This window comes from Hemiscyllium ocellatum, chromosome 24, assembly GCF_020745735.1.
Source record: "Hemiscyllium ocellatum isolate sHemOce1 chromosome 24, sHemOce1.pat.X.cur, whole genome shotgun sequence".
Lineage (NCBI taxonomy): Eukaryota > Metazoa > Chordata > Chondrichthyes > Orectolobiformes > Hemiscylliidae > Hemiscyllium > Hemiscyllium ocellatum.
The window spans coordinates 33,028,579-33,042,938 of record NC_083424.1 but is presented as its reverse complement, the minus strand read 5'-3'; the positions used below and the strand labels follow the sequence as shown (position 1 = coordinate 33,042,938).

General features: G+C 39.4%; 1 protein-coding gene across 1 annotated transcript in view; it reads left to right on the top strand.

Annotated features, from left to right (window-relative positions):
• aacs (acetoacetyl-CoA synthetase) overlaps positions 1–14,360 on the top strand; it is a 152,591-nt gene that overhangs the window by 61,201 nt on the left and 77,030 nt on the right. Inside the window, exons 6-7 of the mRNA XM_060844006.1 lie at positions 4,575–4,689; positions 13,260–13,341. Of these exons, the coding sequence (XP_060699989.1) occupies positions 4,575–4,689; positions 13,260–13,341 (197 nt within the window). The remainder of the gene's footprint in view (positions 1–4,574; positions 4,690–13,259; positions 13,342–14,360) is intronic.

Sequence of the window (14,360 nt, the reverse complement as noted above, 5' to 3'; positions counted from 1 at the left end):
GAGTCACTGATCCTTGCAGCATTTATTTATGGCAATACTCATCCTTTTTAATCTTGAACTACATTTTGTATACAGTGGTACATTATTAAAAATCTCCTTCTCTAGCCAATTGTCAGTCTCACCTGCCTTTGAAAGGATACTTTCATTGCTGAGTCATCATCATATTGCAGTATCATTAAAATGGATATCCCGAAGCTGATGCACTGCCATGGTTTACTCCTCTCTATCTCTGCGCTCCTCTGGGTAGTCTGCGTTCTTTCATATCTGACATCTTGGTTATCCTCCCCTTCCTTCACTTCATCACATGACTCGGCACTGAGCTTTATGCTGTCTTTCCCTCCCTTGCACCATTAAGCTGTTTAGCTCCTTCCATTAGCAGACATGTCAGCAGGGACTGAAGATTAGTGCTAGGACCTTCCTGTCTGTATGATTATCTGTGGATTATTGAGCTGAGCCTTTGGGATAACAAGTGAGGATTCTTTTATCTGGTTACAGACTATTTCTGGAATTGTAAAAGTTTCAAAACAGTCCATAAATTACAAGACAATAATCTTTTAAAAATCTAGCAATTGGTTTTATGACAAGCCAATATTTCAAAAGTTGGCTAAATTGTTTTGAAGTAAAATCTTCAGTTAATTGGTATGTTTGAAGTTGATGGAAAATCTCAACTTTTTTTTGAGCTCGAATGCAACTGAATACATCAAAGATCTCTGATCTATTAAGGAAGCTAGTATTGTCAACGAAAGTGACATTCAGCAATTAAATGGAATGGCACCATGTTATGCATTGAGGTTATTTGTGTATTGAAGTGAAATTGAAAAAAAGTTATGTTATATTCAAACATGAAAGAGAATTAATAAATCTGTCTGTATTTTTGACTGCAAGCTTTTTTTCTCAGCTTGAAGACCGAGGATCATTTTTCTTTTTCCCCATCTCTAGTTTAAGTCAGAATCTTCACAAATATGATTTTGAGGATTTGTAATTAGTACAATTTAGACTATTTTGAATTCAGATTTCTTTGTCATTGATCCTGAGAAATCTCAGCTCTATTTCATCTTTTTGACAATACTTGGCAGCATGCTGTGCAATGAAGATTAAAGATGACAATGGAGCACCGAGGTTGCAAGACACTTTCTAGTCTCTTTCCTTGTGAATATCTTAATTAATTGACAGGCCACGTAGTTTTATTCAATTCTGAAGTGTGGGCTGGTCATATTACACAAAAAAGGTGATCTCAGAACTTCAGTTTTTCCCCTAAAATATATCTTTGGTAAATGCCGAGCTTCAGTAATGCTGTTGATAATTGGGATGGATTGATGTTAAATTTGAGTGGTGCTGGAAAAGCACAGCAGATCAGGCAGCGTCCTGCTCCTCGGATGCTGTGTGACCTGCTATGTTTTTCCAACACCACTCTAATCTAGACTGTGATTTCCAGCATCTGCAGTCCTCACTTTTGTCTAGTTGATATCAAATTTGTTGAACAAATAATTAAAAGTCCCCAAGTTTTGAAGTGAGTTGTTCTATTTGTATGATGTAATAGTTGATTGATTTCACAGTCTTTGTCCTGCTGTTTCATTTCCAAATAAACTGAAGTTTTCATCGCTTATGTTTCAATCATTCTTCATGACACATTCAGAAGCCAGAATACTCCTTCATTGCAACTTACTACTTAGATGATTTAATTGAACATTTTATTTGCCAACTGAGCCAGAGTACCCCAATACTGTTTGCTAAATAATACTGTCTGTTTGTTTAATTGGCTGAGGGTGGCCACATTACCAGTCCTGAACTTAAACGCAGACTATACTGGGCACTTCTTTACACTGTCAGAATCATTTTTATCATAGAGAGTGCCCTGAGGAAATTGGCATTCAATTCAGTGTTCTCATTTTTACATATATGAAGTATAATTAATTTAAAAGAAGTTTAGATTTTTCAACTGCATCTGTTTTGGACAAAATTAAATACTGATCTATACAGAGAATTGAAAGTGGTGCATTGATTTCTGGGAAGTGTTTTACTTTAGCTTTTAATCCCAATGTTGGATCTGTCACTCTTTCTTGAATTAAAGATTCAAAAATGAGCTGCAAATTGTACCTCTTGGTTTATGTTCCATGCTCGAGTGTGTTGCACATTGTGCTGCCATTATTTATTTTGTTTTACAGAATATAAAATAAGAACGTTTTACTGCAGCTGTACAGGGCTGAAGGGAGATTACGTACGCATTACAGTTTTAGTCTCCTTTATTTGAAAATATATCACTGCTTTAGTAACTTCAGGGAAGTTCACTCATTCCTGAGATGAAGGATTTACCTTTATGAAGAAAGATTGAGTATATAAGTGCATAAGGTTTTGGAATGGAATGAGACCATTCAGCCCATCGAGTCTGCTCCACCATTCGATCATGGCTAATATGTTTCTCAACTCCATTCTCCTGCCTTCTCCCCATAACCCTCAATCCCCTTACAAATCAGAAACCTATCTAACTCTACCTTAAATATATTCAATGACTTAGCCTCCACAGGTTCACCACCCTCGGGCTGAAGAAATTCCTCCTTTCTAAAGGGTCCTCCCTTCATCCTGAGGCTATGGCGCAGGTCTTCGTCTCTCCTACTAATAGAGAAGATCTTTCCACGTCCACGTTATCCAGGCCTCTGTGTCCTGCAAGTTTCAATCGGATAGCCCATTTCCTTCTAAACTCCAAGTACAGACCATGAGTCCTCAACTGCTTCTCATTTGACATGCCCTTCATCCCCTGGGATAATTCTTGTGAACCTTATTTGGACCCCATCTGACGCCAGCATATCTGGGTCCAAAACTGCTCACAATGTTCCAAATGCAGGTGACCAGAGCCTTACACAGCCTCAGTAGTACATCTGTGCTTGTGTTTTCTCGCCCTCTTGAAATGAATGCCAACATTGTATTTCCCTTCCTAACCATCAACTGGACCTGCATGGTAACTTTCAGAGAATCCTGAACTAGGACTCCCAAGTTACTTTGTGCTTCAGGTTTCTGAACCCTTTCCCCATTTAGAAAATAACCTATGCCTATATACTTCCTACCAAAATGTATAACCTTCACCTGTGTTGCATTAGACCTCTATTTGTCTGAGTTTAAATGAATGAGACTGTTTTTATTGAAACATACAAGAGCTCTGTGGGACGCTAGGGAAGTGATTGCTGGGCACCTTGCTCAGACATTTGTATCCATTGATAGTCACAGATGAGGTGCCAGAAGAGGAGGTTGGCTAATATGGTGCCACTATTTAAGAAAGGTGGTAAGGAAAAGCCAGGGAACTATAGTCTGATGAGCCTGACATCGGTGGTGGGCAGTTTGTTGGAGGGAATCCAGAGGGACAGAATTTACATGTATTTGGAAAGACAAGGACTGATTATTGGTCGTCAACATGGCTTCATGCATGGGAAATCATGTCTCATGATCTTGATTGAATATTTTGCAGAAGTAACGAAGAGGTGGTACAAATAAACATTTTAAAAGACATCTAGATAGGTATATAAATAAGAATGGTTTAGAGGGATATGGGCCAAGTGCTGGTAAATGGCACTGGAATACATGAGGATATCTGGTTGGCATGGATGAGTTGTACTGAAGGTCTGTTTCTTTGCTGTACATCTCTATGACTCTATCTTGAGGGAACATGTGTACCAAGTGTGCTGCTCCCCTGTATGAGACTAAAATGATAACCCTCATTTTTAAAACAAAAGAGGTTTCCCTTTTAACAAAGAGAATTGTAGAATCCTGACATTCTGGGAAGAAACCTTGCAACATATCAAGTCTGCACCAACCCTCTGAACCGCATCCCACCCAGCTCCTTGTCTCATATTTACCACAGCTAATCCAGACAGCCTGCCCATCCGTGGACACCATGGACAATTTAGCATGGCCAATCCAATCCACCTAATTTGCACATCTGTGGACTGAGAGGAAACCCATGCAGCCATGAGGAGAACCTGGACATTCCATACAAGACAGTCACCCAAGGCTGGAATCGATCCTGGGTTCCTGGCACTGTTATGCAGCAGTGCTAACCACTGAGCTGTACGTTATGAGATGAGGTTTTTTTTCCTCTTTAGAATAGGAAATTCTCTTCCTTAGGATGTAATAACTAGTGATGTGTTTTTAAACCTATTCAAGGCTAACTTTGATTTTTAAGAGACAAATGGTGCAGACAGCAAAGTGGGTCTGGTACCACAACCAGCTAAGCCATGATTGCATTGAATAGTGGAGCAGGATTGAAGGGCTGAATGGCCTAGCTTTACTCCTATGTTCTTATGCTGCAATTTCTAAGCACTTTGTTCTGTTTCTCCTCCCTCCATGTTGAAGGAATTTTGCTTCTGCCAAATGTGAATGTTTTCTCAAGATTGAACTTGGAGTTAATTTTTGTTTCATTGCAACACTGTGAGGAATGAGGAACAATAAAAGATAATGCATTTGTATTTACTCTTCAGGATTGGTCTGACAGAAAATACATTGAATGTAGATGCTAAGTTTTTACCTAATTATTTATGTTACATGCTTTTCTAAAACTTACATTATTGCAAATTTCTCTGCAGGGTGTACTGGATAGGATCTCTCAAATCCAACCCAAGCTAATTTTTTCAGTTGAAGCAGTTATTTACAATGGTAAAGAGCATGATCACATGGAGAAGCTACAGAATGTAGTGAAAGGTAAATAGTGATTCATTACATGTACCTGTTCATTTTCAAATGCAAATCTTGTTAAGCATCTTGGGACGTGGAACATAAATTATTGATTTATTTGTGGAATCTGTGTGGATAGCAGTGCTTAAGTACAGTCAGTGTATTGTTGAATATATCAATGTTATAAGAAACATTACAGTACAGAGAAGGCTACTCAGACCAGTTGGTATATGCTGTTTATTCATTTCACAAATATATTGCCACCCTTATTGCCTAAACCTATCAACATTTCCTTCATTCTTTTCTTCCACAACTAATTTCTTGAATGTATCTATATTATTTGAATCAGTAAGAGTCAACTTTTAACAATACTTTCCAGTGAAGAAGTTTTTCCTGGATTCCTTATTGGGCTTCTTTGTGGCTATTTTAGGAGTCTAGTTTTGGGCTCATTGATGTGGCAATGTTATCTTTGTATGGTGCATCTACCCTGTCAAACCACTTCATATTCTTAAAAATATCTATTAAGTTACTCCTCAGCATTCTCTTTCCTAGGGTAAATAGTTTTTTAAAAGAAAGCTAACATTTAACTTTGACAGTGGAAAGAAAATATCAGATTTTGTTTTAGCCTTTCTTGTAATCCACACGTTTTGTTTGTGATTTGCAAGATACAACTCCTTTTTCTTTACAAACTGCATGAACATTGATATATACAGTCCATTAAATCTTCAAGGAGTCCATTCAGGTTGGTATCCTGATTAGCATTCAATTATCGGTAATTTGTCCAAAATAACTGTTGTCAGTTGGGTGGAAATTAATGCGTGACCTTCACTGATTCGGAAAACAAATTCAGTTGAAATATTAGAAATTGAGGAATAATGAGGAAATAGCTGGTGGCTGTTGATTTTGAACACTGGGTTTCAGTTTTATGGGTTGGTCTCAAATCCAGGTCATGCTGAAGTTAGTTTCGTGACTGCAAGAATACCATTTTAAGATGCTGAAGATCTGAAACAAAAACAGAAATTGAGAGAGAAACTCAGGAGGTCTGGTTGCATTTACAGAAAGAAAGCAGAGTAGTGGACTCAAAACATTTAACTCTGCTTTCTTTCCACAGATGGTGCCACACACGCGGTGTTTAATTTGGATTAGATTAGATTCCCTGCAGTGTGGAAACAGGCCCTTCAGCCCAACAAATCCACACTGACCCTCCGAAGAGTAATCCACCCTGACCCATTTTCTTCTGACTAATGCATCCAACACTATAGGTAATTTAGTATGGCCAATTCACCTGCCTTGTGCATCTTTGGATTGTGGGTAGAAACCGGAGCACCCGGAGGAAACCCACTCAGACATGGGAAGAATGTGCAAACTCCACACAGACAGTCACCTGAGGCTGGAAATTGAATGTGGGATCCTGGTGCTGTGAAGCAACAGTGCTAATCACTGAGCCATCGTGCTGCCCTACATCAGTTTCTGTTTTTGTTCTAATATTTTACTAATCTGGCAGTTTGGTGGTCCGACTGAGAATGCTGGGCTGCTCGGAAAAACGAGGAAAACATGTTAGAATAAGAGTTTTTTTTTGAGGGTTGAGTATGAATCTGAAAATGGAGAGCTTTTCGCTCGGTGTGTGTCCAGCTGTGTTATACTGCATCTGACCTGCGTGCCTAATAATATTAGATCCATTTGTTTGGAGACATTTTATTTCTCAGCATTCACTTTGCATACCTGGTGAACTATATTTGTTTGTAAAAGTTTGGGCATTTAGGAATGACATGAGATTGTTCAAGCAGTTCTGTAATTATTTGTGTCTTAAAACTTATTCCAACAGTTTATTTTGGAGTTTTGCCATAATCAGCCCTGGTTTTTTGGGATAAAACTCTGCTAACTGTGAGGATACATTATATGTGCCAAGATTAGATAGTCACGTGTTCCTTTTGTAATGGTCATAGCTGACAGCACAAAATGGCATGCAATTTGTTACCAAGTCGACTTTCGTATTCTTGAAAGTTTTTCAGGGCTGACTATTATAAATAGTCGGTTTAAGAATTCAAATGGCTCGAGTGTAATGGAGCCAATGCCAAAGTGACCATATCAAGCACTATGAAGACAGGTATTTTTCAACCAAATGCTGGATGCCTGAAATGCAAAGCAATTTTCTTTTTGCAGCTCCACCATCCCTCACCTTTTCAAAGGAGCGTCACCACAGGAATTGAGAGCAGGGACCTCAGGCAGTAGTCATTTGTCTGTGCTTAACTGGATTGTTTTCAATCTTGTGTTGCTTTTCTGAATTGCTTCCTTCCATCAGATTAAAACATATGTTCTTCAAAAGCAAAACATGAAATTTTGTTTTGTTTTTCACCTTTGTTGATTTGTTTTTTCTCTAATGAAAGGGCCAATTAATGATGTGAATGTAATTGCTTGTAATCTTCACACCTTAAAGAAAATATTTAGCACAGTCATTTTAACGCTTCAGTTTTTTGGTAAAAGTATATTTGCCACCTCAAATTACCAGGAGGATACTTCAGCACAAAAATACTTTCAATTATGATAAATTAGCAACAAGCATAGTATTTATTATCTTGAATATTTGCAAAGAATTCTTTGTTGCATAAATTGTTTGGTATTTCAAGGTTCAGACTTCCATTTTTAAATATCTGTTTCATGACAAAGAACTAAAAGGTTCAAAGTGTTTCATTTTGCAGGATGAAAAACCAAAGCATTCAGTGCATATCCTCAAAAAGTGGCTCTGTGCAGTGATTTAAATCATGGATTAAATGTCAGGTTTGAAAAGCTGCAGTTTTAATCTTAGCTAAAACCTTTTTTCTTCACACCAAGGATCTGCCATAATTTTTGCAACAACCTTTCATATCTGATACTTAATCTGTAGGTATAAATCACTTTAGCTCCTCTTTTCTTTGATTAAAGGGATAGTTGAGATAATACTAAAGAAACATCTTAAATTAGGCTCTTAGCATCTGCATTAAATTACCATGCCCAGTTTTTTAATGGAAGTGAAATTTAATATAAATATGTTGCTTGGCACTGCCATTAATACGAGGTAAAACAATTTCAAGCAAATACATTAAGTATTCATATTCTCTTATTGAAAAAGAACCCTGACATTGTGCTATTGGTCTTATCTGTGTCTAGTCCTGTGCCAGAAAAAAACATCGCAATCAATTTGAGAAAATGATAACAGCAACTAAGTGAAAATACTTGTATAGCTATTGGCAGCATCTAAAATTTCATGAGATTTATTTTTGAGAATGATGTACGTCCGCAATAGAGTTAGCAAAGATCTTAACAAGCCTTATGTCCATTTGACAAAACTGGTTAACTCAGGAAAGGATAAAACTATTCAAATGTTTAGGAGAGCTGCTTTGATTTTCATTCTGCAGTGGCTTTCCAAATATGTCACATTGCTTTACAATTTACAAGGCATCAAAATATACAAAAACTGTTTATTGCAGAATACTTTTTTCTGTTTAAAAAAAAATGAAACTTGCTGGGAATATACTTGAAGAATGACGTTATGTTAATTTATTATGCTTGATATCCAGTGGTTCACAAACCAGGAAGTTTTAATGGAAGGTAATTTTGATTGCAGTTGATCAGAAATTGCTCAATTTAACCTCCCTATTTGTTGACCAACGTTATTTTCTAATTCAGCAATGCTTCAATTTTAAAATTCCTTATGTTTTCAAATGCTTCCATGGCCTCGACTCTACTCATCTCCATAATCACCTTTCCCCATAACCTCCCTCTCTCCAGATTTATGCACTTTTTCAAAACATTCTACCTTCGAACTCATCACTGATTTTAATTGTTCCCTCTTTGGTGGTCAACCCCTCAGCTGTTGAGGTTCTAACTCTGGAAATCCCTCTTAAAGTAAAAAGTGAGGTCTGCAGATGCTGGAGATCAGAGCTGAAAATGTGTTGCTGGTTAAAGCACAGCAGGTTAGGCAGCATCCAAGGAACAGGAAATTCGACGTTTCGGGCTAAAGCCCTTCATAAAGCATCTGGTTCAATGTCCTTTCCTCTTCTGCCTCATTTAAGACATTCCTCAAAGCCAAGCTTCTGATCAAGTGTTCAGTCATATCTCAACACGTGCCTCATTGCCTTTTGGATTCACTGCTGTCCTTAGAGTGTGGGTAAACCCACAGTGCCATTAGGGGGGATTTTGACCCAGTGATTTTGAAGGAACAGTGATAATTTCATGTTAGGATGGTGTATGGCTTGGAGGGGACTTGCATGTGGTAGTTTCCTAATGCATCTTCTGTTCTTGTCCTTGCATACAGTAAAGGTCACAGATTTAAAAATGCTGTTGAAGGAGTCTTGATGAGTAACTGCAGAGCATCCTATGGAGGGTATACACTGCTGTCACTTTGTATCAGTGATGAAGGGAATGAATATGAAAAGTGGTGGGTAGTGAATAGTGGTGCCAGTGAAGTGATTGCTTTATCCCTTTTGGTGTCAAACCTCTTGACTGTGTTTGTTTGATGTTGCACCCATCCAGACAAGTAGGAAGTATTCCATCACCGCACCTTGCTCAATGGATAGTAGACAGAGACTGGGGAGACTGGAGTTAATTGCTGCAAGATTCTTAGCTCCATGTAGCCAGTGTATTTATATGGATGGCAAGTGCTGCTTGATAGCACTACTGTTCCATCAGTTTTCTGATAGTGGAGAGTAGAGATTAATGGGACAGTGATTTGCCACATTTGAATAATCCTGCTTTTTATGGGCAAGGCAAACAAGGACAGATAAAATTGGTTAAGTGCAGAAGGAGAAATCTATCTGAAGTTCAGCTTGGCTGTTGATCATGGTTTGTGGTCCTACATGTGCAATTATTATGTTTGGAAGGAAAACATTACTTGTAGTAAGTCCTCATTTTAAGTTACCTCCATGGAGGTAATTTTGTTTTCTGTTTTAATGTCATTCTATTTTTAATAGCTATTTCCTTGAATTATGTTGGCATTTCTGCTTTAAGATCACTGATCCCTTTTGTACTGTGGAGAACATGTAAGTGATTAGGAAAACCATTCTTGCATTGGAGCCGGATATATCGGATGATTTGCAATCATTTTTAAAGTCGTCTATTCTCTCTCATTCTGCAGTAATCATAATAGACAAGTATCATGATTATCAAGATGTTAGCTAAAATATTAATTTAGAATATTAGTGACTAAGCTGACACATATTGGCTATTTTGGGAAAAAATGCACTTTGCAAAGCAAAGGACATTAGTTGCGCAAGAAAATTTTTAGATTTGCAAAGAACAGAAGCTACTTGACTGGAAATACTGTCTGTCAATCATTTAGAGAGTGGCCACAGGACAGCTTGAGTGCAGTAAAGCTATTGGAGCTTTGAATGGCAAGAGATATCTTGCCTAGGGCAACAGCCTTTGCCCTCTCTTCTTTGTGTCTCTGAAAATCGTCCAATCAAAGTTAAGAGTTGATTGCAACATTGTGGTCTTCCAGTTGGCAAAGGGAGGGTGCCCAAAGGAAGAAATCTTCACTGCTCTGTTCTTCCTGGTGAGTTCTTCGAGGTGAATACAGAATCTATCCCCACTATCGGCAGTTAAGAAGAATTCAGCTGCCACTCCTGAAATTGGAAGAAAATCTAGTGTTAACAGCTCATGAACAAAATGACTTTGGCTACAGATCAACATTTGGACAACCTGTGAATGTTTTTCCTAAATTTAACTGTCATTTAACATAACAATATGTGAAGTTATTAGATTTTTACCCAGACTTGTCTGTGTGGTAATCTTTAAAAACAGTAGTTGTATATGTCTACACAGTTCAAAACTTTTGTTAATCTTTACATCTTTTCTTGGATAAGTTTTTTTGTTTGCAATACCCTGGTTCTTTATTTGTTGCTCAAGGAAACTGATTGACTGACTTCTTTCTGATGATGAACTACTCAGTCTGGGATATACAATTGGCTGGAGCATATCCCTTTTTAAATTCAAACTTTGTTGTGACCAGTGGAACATAGAACATTACAGAGCCCTTCGGTCCTCGATGTTGCGCTGACCTGTCATACCAATCTGAAGCCCATCTAACCTACACCATTCCATGTACGTCCATATGCTTGTCCAATGATTAATTAAATGTACTTAAAGTTGGCGAATCTACAACCGTTGCAGGCAAAGCATTCCATACCTTTACTACTCTGTGTAATGAAACTACCACTGACATCTGTCCTATATCTATCACCCCACAATTTAAAGCTATGACCCCTCGTGCTCGCTGTTACCATACTTGGAAAAAGGCTCTCCCTGTCCACCCTATCTAACCCTCTGATTATCTTATATGTCTCCATTAAGTCACCTCTCAACCTTCTCTCTAACAAAAACATCTTCAAGTCCCTCAGCCTTTCCTCATAAGACCTTCTCTCCATACTAGGCAACATCCTAGTAATTCTCCTCTGCACCTTTTCCAAAGCTTCCACAACCTTCTTATTATGCAGTGACCAGAACTGTACATGATACTCTAAGTGCTGCCGCAGCAGAGTTTTGTACACTCTCAGCCAGGTTGTTTATAAAAATGACACAGCAGTGGACCCAACACCGACACTCACGGTGCACCACTGGTAACTGGATTCCAGGATGAACATTTCCCAACAACCACCACCCTCTGTCTTCTTTCAGCAAGCCAATTACTGATCCAAACTGCTAAATCTCCCACAATCCCATTCCTCTGCATTTTGTACAATAGCTGAAAATGTGTTGCTGGTTAAAGCACGGCAGGTTAGGCAGCATCCAAGGAACAGGAAATTCGGCGTTTCGGGCCAGAGCCCTTCATCAGGAATGAGGAGAGTGTGCCAGGCAGGCTAAGATAAAAGGTGGGGAGGGGTGATGGAGGTGTGATAGGTGGAAGGAGGTCAAGGTGAGGGTGATAGGCCGGAGTGGGGTGGGGGCGGAGAGGTCAGGAAGAAGATTGCAGGTTAGGAGGTTTTGTACAATAGCCTACTATGGGGAACCTTATCCAAAGCCTTGCTGAAATCCAGGTACACCACATCAACCGGTTTACTCTCATCTATCTGTTTGATCACCTTCTTAAAGAACTCAATAAGGTTTGTGAGGCACGACCTACCCTTCACAAAACCGTGCTGACTATCCCTAATCAAATTATTTTTTTCTCGATGATTATAAATCCTATCTCTTATAACCTTTCCCAACACTTTACCAACAGCTGAAGTAAGGCTCACTGGTCTGTAATTACCAGGGTTGTCTCTACTCCCCTTCTTGAAAAGGGGAACCACATTTGCTATCCTCCAGTCTTCTGGCACTATTCCTGTAGACGATGACGATTTAAAGACCAATGCCAAAAGCTCGGCAATCTCCTCCCTGGCTTCCAGAGGATCCTAGGATAAATCCCGTCCAGCCCAGAGGACTTGTCTATTTTCACACTCTGCAGGATTTCTAATACCTCTTCCTTGTGAACCTGAATCCCTCCTGGTCTCGTCGCCTGTATCTCCGTATTCTCCTCGACAACATTGTTGTTTTCTAGAGTGAATACTGTTGAAAAATATTCATTTAGTGCTTCCTCTATCTCCTTTGACTCCACACACAACTTCCCACTACTATCCTTGATTGGCCCTAATCTTACTCTGGTCATTCTTTTATTCCTTTAAATGACTATAGAAAGTCTTCGGGTTTACCCTGATCCTATCCGCCAACAACTTCTCACGTCTCCTCTTGGCTCTTCTGAGCTCTCTTTAGATCTTTCCTGGCTACCTTGTAACCATCAAGCGTCCTAACTGAGCCTTCACATCTCATCCTAACATAAACCTTCTTCTTCCTCTTGACCAGAGATTCCACTGCCTTCATAAACCACGGCTCCCATGCTCTACAGCTTCCTCCCTGCCTGACGGGTACATACTTACCTAGGACACACAGCTTTTCTTTGAATAAGCTCCGCATTTCTAATGTGCCCATCTCCTGCAGTTTCCTTCCCCATCCTATGCTTCCAAAATCTTGCCTAATCACATTGTAATTGCCTTTTCCCCAGCTGTAACTTATGCCCAGTGGTATACACCTATCCCATTTTATCACTAAAGTAAACAGAAGGGTTGTAATCGTCATCACCAAAGTGCTCACCTACTTCAAAGTCTAACACCTGGCTGGGCACATTACCCAGTACCGTATCTAATGTGGCTTCGCCCCTTGTTGGCCTGTCTACATACTGTGTCAGGAAGCCCTCCTGCATACACTGGACAAAAACTGACCAATCTATAGTACTCGTACTATAGTGTTCCCAGTCAATATTTGGAAAGTTGAAGTCCCCCATGACAACTACCCTGTTTCTCTCTCACTCATTTCGCGAATCATCTTTGCTATCCTTTCCTCTACATCTCTGGAACTATTCGGAGGCCTATAGAAAACTCCCAACAGGGTGATAGTGGAGGAGTAGATCAAGGAAAATAATTGGTTCACCCTCTTAACTCAGTCATATTATTGTCACTCTTGAGAGGAGGGATGTTGTCTAGGAAAATTTGGCTAAAACTTGGCAATTCTTTCCTGATTAGTCTAAGTCTTAGTAACACCATGCAAGTTGAGGTTGATTGACATGACTTTACTTGCTCTCTTTTTAGGTTTACCAGACTTGAAGAAGGTTATAGTAATTCCATATGTGCAATCAGAAGATGCCATAGACCTGTCAAGGATACCAAACAGGTGAATATTCAGGAATAATGTTTCAATGGAGTGCTCTTTGCAATGTCAGTAGATATTTTGGTGTATTATAATACAACAGCCATGGCTAACAATTCTGTAGCATCTTGAGTGTAGCAAATCTCCCACTGTGGTCACAGAGAAAATTAGCTCTGAACAGTGGTAGAGTTGACTAAAGGTATTGATAAAGCAATAGGCTTTGAGAAGGAAATTTCGTATGTGAAGAAAGAGGAAAGGGAGCATCATGTGGAGGGGGAGTTTTGCATGCATTAGTGAAAGGGATGAGGTTGGGGAGGGGTTAACAAGTTAAATAGTTTCAGAAACAAAGCCAAAATGGCTTCAGATTTTGTCACCAGTAGTGAAACGGAAAGTGTGTCTGTCAGAAGATCTGCATTGGAATGAAGCTGTTCTCATTTGTTCATTCCAAAACTGTTTGGAGAGATTGGAGGCCCCAGAAGTAAAATTAAAGATCCCTGAGGGAATAGGAGTGAAACATTTATTAAAATGATGTCCAGGCAGGGGAGGAAAGAGTGAGAAAAGTGTTTTCATCTCTCAAAACAAGCATCTCTGTGATCGTGAATAGACTCCACAGGACAGCAGCAAGGACAGGGTTTGAGCCACAAAATAACTTTTATTGCGGTTGCAGTAGCATAAAGGCTACAGATATTAATGAAGATTAAAATTAAGCAGGCTGCTTGATTAGCACCACAGCCACTCCCTTTACCACTGACGCTCAGCAGCAGCAGCATGTACCGCCTGTAAGATGCATTGCAGAAATTCACCAAGCGGCTTCAACATCTTCCAAACCCCTAACAACTACCACCTGTGACGACCAGAGCAGCAGATACATGGGAACATCACCAACTGCAAGTTCCATTCCAAGCCACACACCAACCTGACTTGGAAATATCTCGCTGTTCCTTCACTGTCGGTGGGTGAAAATCTGAGAATTCCTTCCTAACAGCATTGTGCGTATACCTAAACCAAATGGGCTGCAGTGGGTCAAGAAGCCGTCTCACCAC